Source organism: Scyliorhinus torazame, chromosome 5 (genome assembly GCF_047496885.1).
Source record: "Scyliorhinus torazame isolate Kashiwa2021f chromosome 5, sScyTor2.1, whole genome shotgun sequence".
Lineage (NCBI taxonomy): Eukaryota > Metazoa > Chordata > Chondrichthyes > Carcharhiniformes > Scyliorhinidae > Scyliorhinus > Scyliorhinus torazame.
Window position 1 is genome coordinate 217,553,673 of NC_092711.1, and position 15,490 is coordinate 217,569,162.

General features: G+C 52.1%; 1 protein-coding gene across 1 annotated transcript in view; it reads right to left on the reverse strand.

Moving 5' to 3' along the window:
* The window catches only part of LOC140420946 (sodium/hydrogen exchanger 2-like), a 230,708-nt gene that overhangs the window by 103,378 nt on the left and 111,840 nt on the right, over positions 1–15,490 (reverse strand). The window contains exons 4-5 of the mRNA XM_072505131.1: positions 13,916–14,133; positions 5,596–5,792 (exon numbers count right to left, since the gene is read on the reverse strand). Of these exons, the coding sequence (XP_072361232.1) occupies positions 5,596–5,792; positions 13,916–14,133 (415 nt within the window). The remainder of the gene's footprint in view (positions 1–5,595; positions 5,793–13,915; positions 14,134–15,490) is intronic.

Genomic DNA, 15,490 nt, shown 5'->3' on the forward strand with positions numbered 1-15,490 from the left:
GCATGAGACAGGAAAGCCAGCTATCCTCGCTGCTGTTTGCTCTGGCATTCGAGCCACTGGTGATCGCCCTCAGAGCGGTGAAGGGGTGGAGAAGTATCCAAAGGCAGGACAGAGAGCACACAGCTTCACTCTATGCGGATGGTCCGCTCTTGTACATCTTGAATCCCCGAACCAGCATGGAAGGGGAGGAAAACCCTAAAGAAGTTCGGAGCCTTCTCAGGCTAAAAGCTTAACCTGTGTAAGAGCGAGATCTTCCCTATGAACACAGTGGGGAGGGGCAGAGTTGGAGGGACTGCCATTCAAACAAGCCATCACAAAATGTTGCTAGCTGGGGGTCCACGTAGCCCACGACTGGACATGGATCCATAAATGGAACCTGATGTGCCTGGTAAAGGAAGTCTAAAGGGACCTGCAGAGGTGGGACTCACTCCCACTCTCCCTCACAGAGAGAGTGCAATCAAAATGAACGTGCTGCCCAGGTTCCTCTTTCTGTTCAGATCCCACCTGATCTACTTCCCCAAGGCCTTTTGCAATGCAGTCAACAAACTAATCATGGTATTTGTGTGGGGGAGGAGGTGGGGTGTGTGTGGAGAGAGGGGGGGGGGGGGGGGGGAAGAGCCCAAGGATTCAAAAGAAGGTCCAGCAAAGTAAAATAAACATAGGAGGCCTTGTCCTCCCAAACCTACAGTTCTACCATTGGGCGACCACCGCAGAAAGTGTACAGGGATGGATGAAGGAACGGAGGGCAGAATGGGTGAAGGTGGAAGACAGTTCCTACATAGGGACATCCCTCCGAGCCTCAGCTGTCATAATATACACCAGTATATTATGGTGCAGACACACACACACACACTGATGGACATGCATTGGGACCAATCAGCATACACAACACCGCAGCCAATCACCAGTGAGAGCACACGCACTATAAAGACAGGGGACAGGGGAGTTCCCGCTCATTCAAGTAGCAGCCAGCTCAGAGCACAGAGCTCACAGCCTGCAACACAGACATTTACCATGTGCTGAGTGCATCACCTGGTTAGGACTAGGCAAGGGTCAACAGTTAAAGCTGGTATTGCGTTTACCCACAGTTCAAGTATGTTAATATAGTTAACTTTATAATAAAATAGAGTTGCACCACTTCCAGTGTTGGTGACCTTTTTGTGATCCAGAACACCCAAAACATCATGGTACAAGGAGTGGTTGCATACTAGCAATTCTGAGACCCACCTGCAACTAATCAGCATTCCGGCATCCTGAAGTATGGAGATCTTCAACCCGCCGCCGCCGCTCCGCATCGCCGGCAATCTCGGGGTCAATTCAATTGGAAGATTTTTAAACAGCGCTTCCAGCTCTTCCTCAAAGCCACGGACAGGGAGAACGCCTCGGACACCAGGAAGATTGCTCTGCTCCTCTCCACGGCCGGGCAACACGCCATCCACATCTTCAACTCCCTCACATTCGCAGACGACGAGGACAAGACAAAGTACAAGACGGTTCTCCTCAAATTCGATACCCACTTCAGCATAGAGGTCAATGAAAGCTTCGAAAGATACCTGTTTCAGCAGCGCTTGCAGGGTAAGGACGAGCCTTTCCAATCCTTTTTAACACACCACCGCATCCTTGCGCAGTCCTGCAGCTACGGGCCCACCTCCGACTCCATGACACGCGACCAGATCGTGTTTGGTGTTCTGTCGTACCCCCTGCGTCAGCAGCTCTTCAAAATTAAGCAACTCACCCTGGCGACTGCCATCGAGCCCTGTGTCCTGCATGAAAATGCCACCAGCCGGTACTCCCACATACAGGTGGCTGAAACGGTGCGGCAAGGTCCCCACGAGGCGAAACGGGTCCAAACAATTGAACACCTCCAAGGCTGCAGCCTGGATGAGGGCGGCCATTTTGTGTGTTTTTTGCGGCCTCCCGCGCTTGTACGCGCCAAACGAGGGAACGGTGATGTGGAGGAACATGATGCGCAGGCGCGCACCGTGCAGGACCGCACCGCGCATGCGCGGTGGCGCAACGAGCGTACTGACGTCACGACGCGTGGCAACTGTGCTCCGCCCATTTAAAGCTGCAATGTCCTGCAAAATCGCAACAATGCCTACGATGTGGCTGACTTGGCCACTATGCTGCCCGCTGTCGAGCAGCTCAGTCTGCCAATTCGCATTGCTACAGCCAGCCTCGCAGGAACGTTCGGGCAATTCAACTCACGTTCACCGAGTCCGATTCAGACTTCCCGCAGATCAGTGACACCGAGGACCCGAGGGAGCCTTTTCAAGTCGCTGTTATAACAAAGAACTGGCTGTCTCCGAATCAAAACCACCAGCCGCTGTCGGTGCACAGCATTGATCCAGATGGCGAGTGGTGTGCCACCCTGACGGTCAACCAGAATTCGTCGCCCACCTCAGAGACTTGACTTATGAGTTTTACAATGTTGGACTCTTTGATCTGTTCTGTGATCCTATTTCATCGTTCCAGTAGTTTGTATATAATGTTCATTTCGTTGTTGGTGTGACACCCAATTTCGCTGCACTAGGCACCTTCCCGTGTAAATAGATTAGCCTCATGTACATAGTCATGTAAATAACTCACACAGACATATTCAGGTACATTCACTACACAATATTTATTGTCACGCAGGCACATGTTCTTTATATAAAAGGGGGATGTCATAATATACACCAGTATATTATGGTGCAGACACACACACACACACTGATGGACATGCAGTGGGACCAATCAGCATACACAACACCGCAGCCAATCACCAGTGAGAGCACACGCACTATAAAGACAGGGGACAGGAGCAGCTCGGAGCACAGAGCTCACAGCCTGCAACACAGACATTCACCATGTGCTGAGTGCGTCACCTGGTTAGGACTAGGCAAGGGTCAACAGTTAAAGCTGGTCTTGCATTTACCCACAGTTCAAGTATGTTAATATAGTTAACCTTATAATAAAATAGAGTTGCACCAATTCCAGTGTTGGTGACCTGTTTGTGATCTAGAACACCAAACACATCATGGACCACTGGGATCTCTTCCGGGACAGGTCACAGATACTCTCCTATTCCCGCCCCCCCCCCCCCCCCCCAACCCCAGCCAAACACTTGAGGAGCGCAGTGGTAGTAGCCACACTCCAGGCATGTTGCCAAATTAGGCAAAACCTCGGCTTAATGAAAATGTCCATCATGCCCCCCATCTGCAACAAACACAGGCTCACCCCCCGCATCATGGACGATACCTTCAAAAGATGGAGACAGGACGTGGGGACACTGATGGTTAGGGACATTTACAGGATGATAGATTAAGGACTCTATTTCCAGTTACCAAGAGGAAACAACCTGGGATACATTCAGGTCAAAAGCTTTGTCTGTAAGGAAATAACGACGTATCCCCAGAAAACAGGACACTGGTTAGTAGAGGAACTGCTGGACGCAGGCGACCTAGGGAAGAGAAACTGTGCGAGCCTGTACGGGCGACATTTGGAGCAGGTAAACTGCTCCCTGGACGTGACAAGGAATAAATGGGAGGAGGAACTAGGCATAGAGATAGGGTGAGGACTCTGGATCGAAACACTACACAGGGCGAACTTCACCTCCACATGCGCAGGGCTGAGCCTAATGCAGCTAAAGGTGGTGCACAGCGAGCACCTAACCAGAACCCAAATGAGTGGGTTCTTTCCGGAGGTGGAGGACAAATTTGAACGGGGACAGGGAGACCCAGCCAACCACACCCACATGTTCTGGGCCTGCCTTGACTTGTCGGGTTCTGGACAGCAATTACCTCTTTAAGGCAATGTCCCTGGTTGTGGGGGTGAGGGTGGAGCCGTGCCCAAAAGTGGCAGTCTTCGAGGTTTCTGATCTGCCGGAGCTCTTCATGGGGAGGGGAGGCTGACGCCCTAGCCTTTGCCTCCCTGATCGTCCACCGGAGGTCCTGCCCAGGTAGCAATCGGCAGCTACGGACTGGCTGGCTGACCTGGCGGAATATCTCAGGCTGGAGAAAATAACATTTGGCACCCAGAGGTTGGAAGAGAACTTCCACAGGTCGTGGAAGCCGTTCACCAACTTTTTAGGGGGGGGGAGGGGGAGACACAAATGAGTCAAGGGACAAAGAGGGAAAGGAAAGGGGATTGGGAATGGGGGGAACGGGTGTTGGGAGGGGGCAAAGATATGCAAAGAGAACGAGTGGGACAAGGGACAAAGCCGCAAGGAACTGGCCCAAGGGCAAGCTGAAGCCCAAACCAAACTGTAAATAGACACTTGTCCATGCGTGCTCTGGCCATACTGGGGAATGTAACATATGTATGCTGAATAAAAAGGGGCCACGGCCACAGCAGGTGGGAAGACAATTGCCGGTAAATATATGCACTGATTTCTGTTTGTCTTTTTTTATTTTCCTTTTTGACGTGGTTTTATAATATGTAACCTATGAATTGTGAAACATAAGATGTGAAAACTCAATAAAAACACTTTTAAAAATATGGACGGGTAAGTATCATCTGTCGGAATAAAACTGAGGAGCACACAAACTATGAATAAGGCCCAAATCCTCGAGGTTAGATTAAAAGGCTCACCTTGCCTGCACCCATTCTTGAAAGAGCTACCCATTTCGTTCCAACCCCCCTGACCTTTACTAATACCCTTAAAATTATGATCTTTAAAATAGTTATCCATTTTGCTTCTAAAACCTTTATGACCCATCATTTCCTCCATTGGGTTGGCACTATCGACTGACTTACCGTCGCTGACATTGTCAAGTTCCTGTCTCTCCCAACCTTCCTCTCTCAGGCTGGGAGAGACAGGAGCAGCGAAGCAGTCCCCGGCTGCATCGGAATCGGCGTGGAGTAACTGGGTGCAGAGAGATAAGTCACTCCCCCTTTTTATAGGGGGGGCGTGCAGGGGGAGATCCGTCTCGGAGGGGGGAGGGTTCAGACTGGAAGGTGGGAGGGGTGGATGAGTCCGGGAGAGGGTGGGGTCAGACCGGCGGGAGCAGGTGGTCAGTCACTGATGGGGGTGGGTGATCAGGTCCGGGAGGGGGTGGTGGTCAGTCCAGGCCGGGGGATGGGTGGTCAGTCCGAGACGGGGGGGTAGACGGGGGTAAACGGGGGGGGGGGGGGGTCAGTCCGGGAGAGGGGGTGTCGGACTGATGTCAGGAAGAACCACTTAATGCAAAGAGCATTGAATACTTTGAGTTGCCTTCTGGAGAGAGCAACAAGTGGAAATTCTAATGAGAAAAATGCAGTTACACATTGGGAAGTTTTAATTTCCTGCCTAGGCACATAGTCTTAAATGGGCTTGGTGACCTTTCTCATTTGCACTTAGCTTGTGATTTATGGAACAGTGGGGGACTTGCCATCATCCTTCTGTATGTGTTGAGGGTTATAAGAACCGTTTAATCCAGGCAGCAGTGAAAGTTTAATGCAGATGCCTATTTGCCAGGTATGTACATACTCAGTTACTGAAAATGGCATCCACTGCTGAGGGACTTTGGCCATGACCCATATATCACAACAAAAGGGATCATAAATATTTCTCATGTCTTGACGATGTACGGAACATATTAATAGCACACCATAATTAGGCGTATCCCTGCTTACCTGAACAAAGACTGTGAAAAAGATGACCACTATAGTAGCCGTCGTGAATAACTTCTTCTGAGGGAAATTTGGAAGCAAGAAAACCAGGGAGAAGCAGATTGCCCCTCGCAAGCCACCATAGGCGATGATGAACTGATCCTTTGTCGTCACGACATTCACACGGACTTTATTCACGATAAATGTCAGGAAAATGACGCCTGAGAACAAAAAGGAAATCGAGGAGAAAATCTGTTACCAGACATTGCCAGCTGCTGGAAAGTCTGAAGGTGATAAAATTGAGAAAATTAAATTCTTTCGCCTTCTCACACCCCCTGAAAAGCAGCTCAGTTATCTTCTCAGGAACAGATAGTTGTTATCTGCTTCTCGAAAATTGAGTTTTCTCAGTGTGTTTTTTTTTCCAATTAATTTTGACATTCGAGGAAGCATTACAGCTCACAAGAAATCACATTTGTTTGACCGTATTCTTTCACAGGATGTGGGTTTTACTGGCTAGGCCAGCATTTATTCCTAACCCCAACTGCCTTTGATATAGTGGTGATGAACCACCTTCTTTGCGATCTGCAGTCCATGTGGTGTAGATCCATCGACAATGCTGTTAGTCAGGGATTTTGACCTAGCGACAGTGAAGGAACGGCAATATGGTTCAGGCTGGTGTGTGGCTTTGAGGGTAACCTCCAGGTGGTGGTATTTCCCCATGCATCTGCTGCCCCTGTCCTTCCATGTGGTGGAGGTCATGGGTTTGGAAGGTGCTACCTGAGGAGTCCTGGTGAGTTCCTGCAGTGCATCTTGTAGATGGTGCACATGACTGCCACTGTTTGCCTATGGTGGAAGGATTGAGTGTTTGTGGAAGGAGTGCCAATCAAGCAGGCTGCTTTGTCCTGGATGGTGACTGATTTCTTTAGTGTTGTTGGAGCTGCACTCATCCAGGCAAGTGGAGAGTATTCCACCATGCTCCTGACTTGCGCCTTGTAGGTGGTGAGCAGGTTTGGCAGAGTCAGGGATCATCTACCAGGCAAACTATTACTCAGCTCTGCCTGAATATCATGCTAGAATAATAGCAAATCCTGATACAACAAGCAGGTCTGCTTCACACATTGTCCTTTGCGAGTCGAGTTCAAATTTTGTGAGACGCTGCACTCTCCACAATCTCTTGCTTGACAGAAATATTGGACATGGGAAGAGATCATTTGCTTCACCAGGAGCCATTCCCAAACTTCCAAGAACCCATAATAAATTGTATCTCTTGATGTACACTGTTTTTTCTTCAGCCAACATTAATCTTCTCAGCCACTATTCCTTCTTGCTTCCTCTACAAATTGCAGCTAAAATACATATATTTCGAAAAAGGTATTAGTTACTTCATGCCAGTTAGCTTGGGTTTCAATTTCCAGAGTATAAATTCACACACTATACTGACTAGAAACTAGACTTGATTTGGTTCTGAAGTAAGTGTCATGTTGCCAGAGCATGTCAATGCCTCAGTTGTTGCAAACTAGTGGGATATGTGAATCCTTTCCCATGATTTTTTGCATGGCAAGATTTCAATCTGGGCAATGTCACGAGAAGTGAGGTAACAGGCACAGGAATTTGCTTTCCTTCGCGGGGAGAGAGGTAAAATCAAACGCTTTCTTATCTCCATTCTGCTCTCTTATTGAAGGTTCATTTCCTGAACAAGAACAAAAGAAATGGAAGTAGGAGTAGACCAGACAGCCTGTCAAGCCTGCTCCGCCATTCACTACGACCATGGCTGATCTCGGGCTTTAACTCCACTTGTCCACCGACTCCGATGTCCCTTCATTTCCTCAGAGACTAAAAATCTGTCTATCACAGCCTTGAATGTGTTCAGCTAAGGAGCATCCACAACATTCTGGGGTAGAGAATTCCAAAGATTCACAACCCCGCCTGTTAAGTAATTTCTCAGCCCTAAACAATCCACCTTATCCTGAGACTGTGTGTGGTAAACCACTGTGTTACATTGTGTTGTATTGTACATGCCTGGGCTTGTCCTGGCCGGCTCCGCCTGTGGCTCCTCCCCTCGGGCTCATGTATAAAGGTGGCTAGTCTCAGCCTCTGGCCTAGTTCGGGACCAGAGGCCAGGAGGCTGGCTGTTTAGTGTATTAAAGCCTCAGTTACATTCATCACTCGTCGTGTGCTTATTGAAGGCATATCAATTGAATACACTAAACTTTACGATGAACTCATCACTCAAGCCTGATAGTCTAGAGCTGGACCCACAGGCAGCCAACGCCACAGAAACTTTTGAGCATTGGCTAGGCTGCTTCGAAGCGTACCTCGCATCCTTCACCGAAGACTTCACAGACCTCCATAAGAAACAGATCCTCCACGCACGGGTGAGCCCAAGAGTCTTTCTTCTCATCAGGGACGCCTCCTCGTATGCGGAGGCAATAATGCTGCTGAAGGGACAATATGTAAAGTGCGTTAATGAGGTGTATGCTAGGCACCTCCTTGCCACGGGATGGCAACGTCCGGGGGAATCATTTGCAGAATTCCTGCGTGCTTTGCGTGTACCCTGCCGGAAATGTGATTGCCGGACAATATCCGTTACCCAGCACGCGGAGCTGCTGATCAGGGATGCTTATGTCGCGGGCATGAAATCAAATTACATCCGCCAGCGATTAGTAAAAGGGGGTACACTCGGCCTCCCAAAGACAGTACAATTCTCCAGCTCGCTGGAGGTGGCCTCCCAGAACATGGAGGCCTATACTCCGACCGCACGGCACCCTCGTGGGCACAGTCATCATCCGACCCGGGTGCGACGCAAGCCTGTGCCGCGCAGCAGCCCGGCGACGCCGAAGGATCGAGGTGCTACTTTTGCGGCCAGGGCAGCCACCCCAGACAACGCTGCCCTGCACGGATCGCAACTTGCAACGGCTGTGGGAAGAAGGGCCACTTTGCAAAAGCCTGCCAGGCCCAATCTCCCCCTAAAACCTCTAGGCCCAGCAGCGCTGCCTGCTGCCTGTCGGGGCCGCCCCCAGCTGCCGTGCCACCCGCCATGTGCGACCCGTGGGTGCCGCCATCTTCGCTGCCATCTCGAACTTGCCCGCCATGTTTGACCCGTGGGCGCCGCCATCTACACCGCCATCTTCAATTTCGGCAGCCACGTGCGACCCGTGGGTGCCGACATCTTTAATACATCCTTCAACTGCCATGCGCGACCCACGGGGGCTGCCATTTTGGATGCCATCGGCGATGCCTCCTGCCACGCACGACTCATGGTGGCCGCCATCTTGGGACCACTCCACTGCCTCCAGTGAGTCTGGCTCACCCGACCGTAAGCTGGCCGCCGCTACCTCCGACCGCCTTACCAACCGCCTTCTGAAGCTCGCCTCCATCATGCTTGACCAGTACCGGCCGTACCACCTTGCGAAGTCTACGATGATTGTCCGGATCAACGAGCACGAGACGGCCTGTCTTTTCGATTCCGGAAGCACAGACAGTTTCATTCACCCAGATATGGTAAGGCGCTGCTCCCTCCCAATTTTACCCGCGACCCAGAAAATCTCCCTGGCTTCCGGATCCCATGCAGTAGAAATCCGGGGGTACTGTGTCGCGACCCTTACTGTACAAGGCGTAGAGTACGCTAACTTCAAACTCTACGTCCTTCCCCATCTCTGCGTTGCCCTATTACTGGGGCTCGACTTCCAGTGCCACCTCCAGAGCCTTACTTTAAAGTTCGGTGGACCCCTGCCCCCCCTCGCCGTCTGTAGCCTCGCGACCCTGAAGGTCGACCCACCCTCGCTCTTCGCAAACATCACCCCGGACTGTAAGCCTGTCGCTACCAGGAGCAGACGATACAGTGCCCAGGATAGGGCCGTTATCAGGTCGGAGGTCCAGCGACTCCTGTGAGAGGGAATCATTGAGGCTAGTATCAGCCCCTGGAGAGCCCAAGTGGTGGTCGTCAAGACTGGGGAGTAGCACCGGATGGTCATCGATTACAGTCAGACCATCAACTGGTACACGCAGCTCGATGTGTACCCCTCCCCCGCATATCTAACATGGTCAACCAGATTGTGCAGTATCGAGTCTTCACAGATGCCTTGAAGTCCGCGTACCACCAGCTCCCTATCCACCCAGAGGACCACCAATACACTGTCTTCGAGGCAGATGGCCGCCTCTACCACTTCCTCAGGGTGCCCTTCGGCGTCACCAATGGGGTCTCGATCTTCCAAAGAGAAATGGACCGAATGGTTGACCAGTATGGGCTGCGGGCCACTTTCCCATACTAAGATAATGTCACCATCTGCCACCATGACCTGCAGGCCCATGACGTAAGCCTCCAGCACTTCCTTCACACCGCTAAACTCCTGAATCTCACCTATAATAAAGAAAAATGCGTTTTCCGCACAACCCGCCTAGCCATCCTCGGCTACGTCGTGGAACACGGAGTCCTAGGGCCCGACCCCGACCTTAGGCGCCCCCTCATGGAATTCCCCCGCCCCCACTGCCCCAAGGCCCTTAAGAGATGCCTGGGATTCTTCGCGTACTATGCCCAGTGGGTTCCCAATTATGCGGACAAGACCCGCCCACTTATCAAATCCACCGTTTTTCCGCTGACGGCCGAGGCCCGACTGGCCTTCAATCGCATCAAGGCAGATATTGCCAAAGCCACGATGCACGCGGTGGACGAGTCCATCCCATTCCAAGTGGAGAGCGTTGCGTCGGACTTTGCTCTGGCCGCTACCCTCAACCAAGCGGGCAGGCCCGTGGCTTTCTTCTCCCGTACCCTTCATGCCTCCGAAATTCGACACTCCTCCGTCGAAAAGGAAGCCCAAGCCATCGTAGAAGCTGTGCGGTATTGGAGGCATTACCTAGCCGGCAGGCGATTCACTCTCCTCACTGACCAACGGTCGGTTGCCTTCATGTTCAATAACACACAGCGGGGCAAGATCAAGAATGACAAGATACTGAGGTGCAGGATCGAGCTCTCCACCTACAACTACGATATCTTGTATCTGCCTGGGAAGCTCAATGAGCCCCCAGATGCCCTATCCCACGGTACATGTGCCAGCGCACAAGTAGACTGACTCCGGGCCCTCCACAATGGCCTCTGTCACCCGGGGGTCACCCGTTTTTTTCTCTTCATCAAGGCTCGCAACCTGCCTTACTCCATCGAGAAGGTCAGGATCGTGACCAGGGACTGCCAGGTCTGCGCAGAGTGCAAACCGCACTTCCATCAGCCAGACAGAGCACACCTGGTAAAGGCCTCTCGCCCCTTTGACCGCCTCAGCATCAACTTCAAAGGGCCCCAGCCCTCCAATGACCGTAACGTGTACTTCCTCAACATTGTTGACGAGTACTCAAGATTCCCCTTCGCCACCCCGTGCCCTGACATGACTTCTGCCACCGTCATCAAGGCCCTGCACAGTTTTTTCACCTTGTTCGGGTTCCCCGCCTACATCCATAGTGATCGGGGATCCTCATTCATGAGCAAGGAGTTGCGTCAGTTCCTGTTCAGCAAGGACATCGCCTCCAGCAGGACAACCAGCTATAACCCCCGGGGAACCGGATAGGATAGAGAGGGAGAACGCGACGGTCTGGAAGACCGTCCTCCTGGCCCTACGATATAGGAGCCTCCCAGTCTCCCGCTGGCAGGAGGTCCTCTCCGATGCGCTCCACCCCATCCGGTCGCTCCTGTGTACAGCCACCAACGAGACTCCTCACGAGCGTATGTTTGCTTTCCACCAGGAAATCCGCCTCCAGGGCCTCGCTCTCATCCTGGCTGGCAGTCCCAGGGCCCGTCCTGCGCAGGAAGCATGTGAGGAGCCATAAATCCGACCCCCTTGTCAACAAAGTCCTGCTCCTCCACGCCAATCCACAATATGCATAACAGGGCGGGCGACAGGACAGCCTCCCTTCGGGATTTGGCACCAGCAGGCTCCCCAGCGGCCATCACCACCACCACCCCCGACCCTCCACCGTCTTTCCCCACCCCTGCTCACCTACCTCATGAACTAGCATCCGCAGGCCCACCGGCGGCGATTACCACCACCTCCACCCATACACCGCTTCCCCCCCCCCTTCGCCGACTCAACAACTGGGCAGCACGGTAGCATTGTGGATAACTCAATTGCTTCACAGCTCCAGGGTCCCAGGTTCGATTCCGGCTTGGGTCACTGTCCGTGCGGAGTCTGCACATCCTCCCCGTGTGTGCGTGGGTTTCCTCCGGGTGCTCCGGTTTCCTCCCACAGTCCAAAGATGTGCAGGTTAGGTGGATTGACCATGATAAATTGCCCTTAGTGTCCAAAATTGCCCTTAGTTTTGGGTGGCGTTACTGGGTTGTGGGGATAGGGTGGAGGTGTGGACTTGGGTAGGATGCTCTTTCCAAGAGCTGGTGCAGACTCGATGGGCTGAATGGCCTCCTTCTGCACTGTAAATTCTATGAAAATGTCATCATTTATGATGAACTGTGTGAAGAAGAGGACAACACGCTCCCTAACACCACAGCCGGGACTGAGGCAATCACGGCAGAAGGTCAAGGCCCCCGACAGACTTGACCTTTAAGACCACTTCACCCCCGCCGGACACTTTTTTAAACAGGGGGCGAATGTGGTAAACCACTGTGTTGCATTCTGTTGTGTTGAACATGCCTGGGCTTGTCCCGGCTGGCTCTGCCTGTGGCTCCTCCCCTCGGGCTCATGTATAAAGGTGGCTAGTCTCCGCCTCCGCCTCAGTTCGGGACCAGAGACCAGGAGGCTGGCTGTTTAGTGTATTAAAGCCTCAGTTACATTCATCACCCGTCGTGTGCTTATTGAAGGCATATCACTGTGCCCCCATGTTTTAGATTCCCTGAGAGGAAAAAAATGTCTCAACATCCACGTATCAAACCCCTTCAGAGTCTTTTAGGCTGCAATGCAATCGTCTGTCATTCTTCTAACCTCCAGTGAGGATAGGTCCACTATTAGTGAATACTGCAGCAAGGAGAAAACAATGGGGTGCGATCAACCGGCCATGCTGCACCCAAAAAGCAGCGCTCCGTGGTGCAGCATGCCCGGTGAATGCTGGGAGACCCTGCTCCCGGGATCTACCGGCTTGCCACACCTCGTGAGATCTAACACGATCTCATGAGACATCGCGATGTGAAACCCGCCCATTGTGGGTGGGATCACTTTGTTCATTCAATCATCCAATCTGTACATTGGAGTGAAACAGCTAGTCTCACTTCACTATGCAGTTCCTGAAGTAACCAAGGCATTTGGATCTATCTCCTTTGCCTTGGAGACCACAGGCGAGCGCCATTCTGTACTGGTCTCCACGAATGGGGACCAGACTAAACTGCACTTGTGGGGGGCTCCCAGGAGGTAAGAGGCCCCTAGGTGATTCCCTCTGGACAGGGGGCACCCTGGCGCCATGGTGGTGCCAGCCTGGTACTGCAAAGGTGCCCAGGTAGCACTGCCAGTCAGGCAGTGCCAAGGTGCCAAGCTGGCATTTTGTGTGTGGCAGTGATTGGGTCCAAGGGTGCCCTGTGCATGGTAGGTGGGGTGCGGGGGGAGGGGAGAGGTTACGAGGACCCCCTTATAGGCGAGTTGCAGTTTTGGAGGGGTTCGAGGCTCGTGTCCTGGCATCGAGAGATCAGGACTTCATTTAAAAATGGCGAACAGTGCTCCTCAGTGCAGAAAACAGGAGTAAGTGCGGCCTCAGCCGCGCATTTCCCGCTGAGGCCCCGTATCGAAACAGAGTCGCGTTAAATAGTGTGTTTCTCTGCATTGCAAGCACCAGGAAACACGCGGCTAAACGGGCTCGCTATGGGACATCGTTTCCATTTGGTTCGATCACGTCCAGAAACGTGTTGTAATTTTGACGAACCACTTTGTCGTATTGGTTAAAAAAAAAGAACCTGGAGATGGGGAAAGAAAGCCGTTTGACTTGGACAGCTGTAAGTGAATGGCCATGTGATTAGGCCGCTCGGAATAAATCCAACTCTATCTTTTCTACCTATTAAAAGTTACCACATAAAGGGCAGCAAGGTGGCACAGTGGTTAGACTGCTGCCTCACGGCGTTGAGGTCCTAGGTTCGATCCCGCCTCCGGGTCACTGTCCGTGTGGAGTTTGCACATTCTCCCCGTGTTTGTGTGGGTTTCACCCCACAACCCAAAGATGTGCAGGGTAGGTGGATTGGCCACGCTAAATTACCCCTTAATTGGCAAAAATGAATTGGGCACTCTAAATTTATTTTTAAAAAGTTACCACATATGTGTCAGGTGTAATTGCTAATTTGTATGGACTTTATTGGCAGGGGAGCAAGGGAATGAGTGAGCAAGTTATTGAAAAGAGAGAGAGAGAAAAAATAAATTCTAATTACCAACTGCTCTCCAGACAAGGCAAAATAGCATTGTGAAACATACATAGGGCCAACTCCATTCGTGCTTGTCTCCAACAGTGGAAACACCGAGGAAAATGAAGATGAGGGTCTCACTCACACTGCTCCACATCTTCATGAAGTACTTGATTGTAGTGTGAGACTTCTGAGAGATATTAGCTTCCACGTATCGTTTCATACTCATCGAGCAGGCAATAATCCTGAAAGATATATTTACATAACATTAATTGGACCAGTTGAGGAATAACCGTGATTGTCCTTTATCAATACTTTACTTTAAAATCTTGTCAATCTGCAAACCAATTTGGCATTTTCAGTATCTGCTAGTTAATTGTTGACTCGACCTCCTCCTTAGGGAGGTGGATGCGCACTTACAGGAGTCGCATATTCAGTTCTTACAAAGATCCGGGAGGCCCCGAGAAGGTAAGTTAAGTGGGATTTATTTAAAGGCAAAAAAAAATGGCCGCTATGGCGACATACAACACAACAGGTCTTGGTCGGGACTACGAAAGTGCCGGCCCCAACTCAGGTCAGTTTTCACAGAGCAAGGTAATGAGCCTCAGCTGGGCGAGCCTCTACCCACTAACGGGGAAGATCATGGGCTGGATTCTCCATTTCAGGGTCTATGTCCCCACGCTGTCGTGAAAACTGTGGTCTTTTCCTCCAGAAAAACCGGCTCCAAAAGGCCACAGATCACAGCCTTGCAGGGGGCTAGCACCAGCTGCCGATACGGCCCCAAGCACTTCTGGGTCAGAGGCCGCGCCATGCTCCATGGCGGACTCAGCCCGCGGACCTGGACTACGGAAATAGTGCCCCCGATCGGTCGCACACCCGACCCCGACCGCCCGCACATTGAAAGCCCAGTCCCGAATGAGGCCCTCCTTGCCCTCCGATCGGCCCGTCCCCGATTGTGGCAGCCACGGACTGAGTCCAGATTAGATCCACGCCATAGGGAATCCGGCAGTTCAGGGGCGGAGAATAGCGGGCCGTCCTCTGGCAATGGCCTCAGTTGGTGGATACCCTGTGCGGCGGCTTTTTGGGTAGGAGGAGAATCGACGAACTGGCACCAGTCCCAATTTCATGCGGGAAACTGGATTCCCCGCCCCGTCACCGAACGCGATTTTGCCGTCGGGGTCTGGACATCCAGCCTCATAGTCTATGAGTACCACAGGGGGATCGATCAGTGTGTCACCCTGGGCCTCATAAGGGTTATTATATTCCTAAAGTCTGTTCTACCATTCAATGAGATCATGGCAGATCTGGGGCGAAATTCTCCGGTATCGGCACGATGTCCGCCGACTGGCGCCCAAAACGGCGCAAATCAGTCGGGCATCACGTCGCCCCAAAGGTGCGGAATGCTCCGCATCTTGGGGGGCCGAGCCCCAACCTTAAGGGGCTAGGCCTGCGCCGGACGAATTTCCGCCCCGCCAGCTGGCGGAAAAGGCCTTTGGTGCCCCGCCAATGCTGATGGCATTCCCGCGCATGCGCAGTGGAGGGAGTCTCTTCCGCCTCCGCCATGGTGGAGACCGTGGTGAAGGCGGAAGGGAAAGAGTGCCT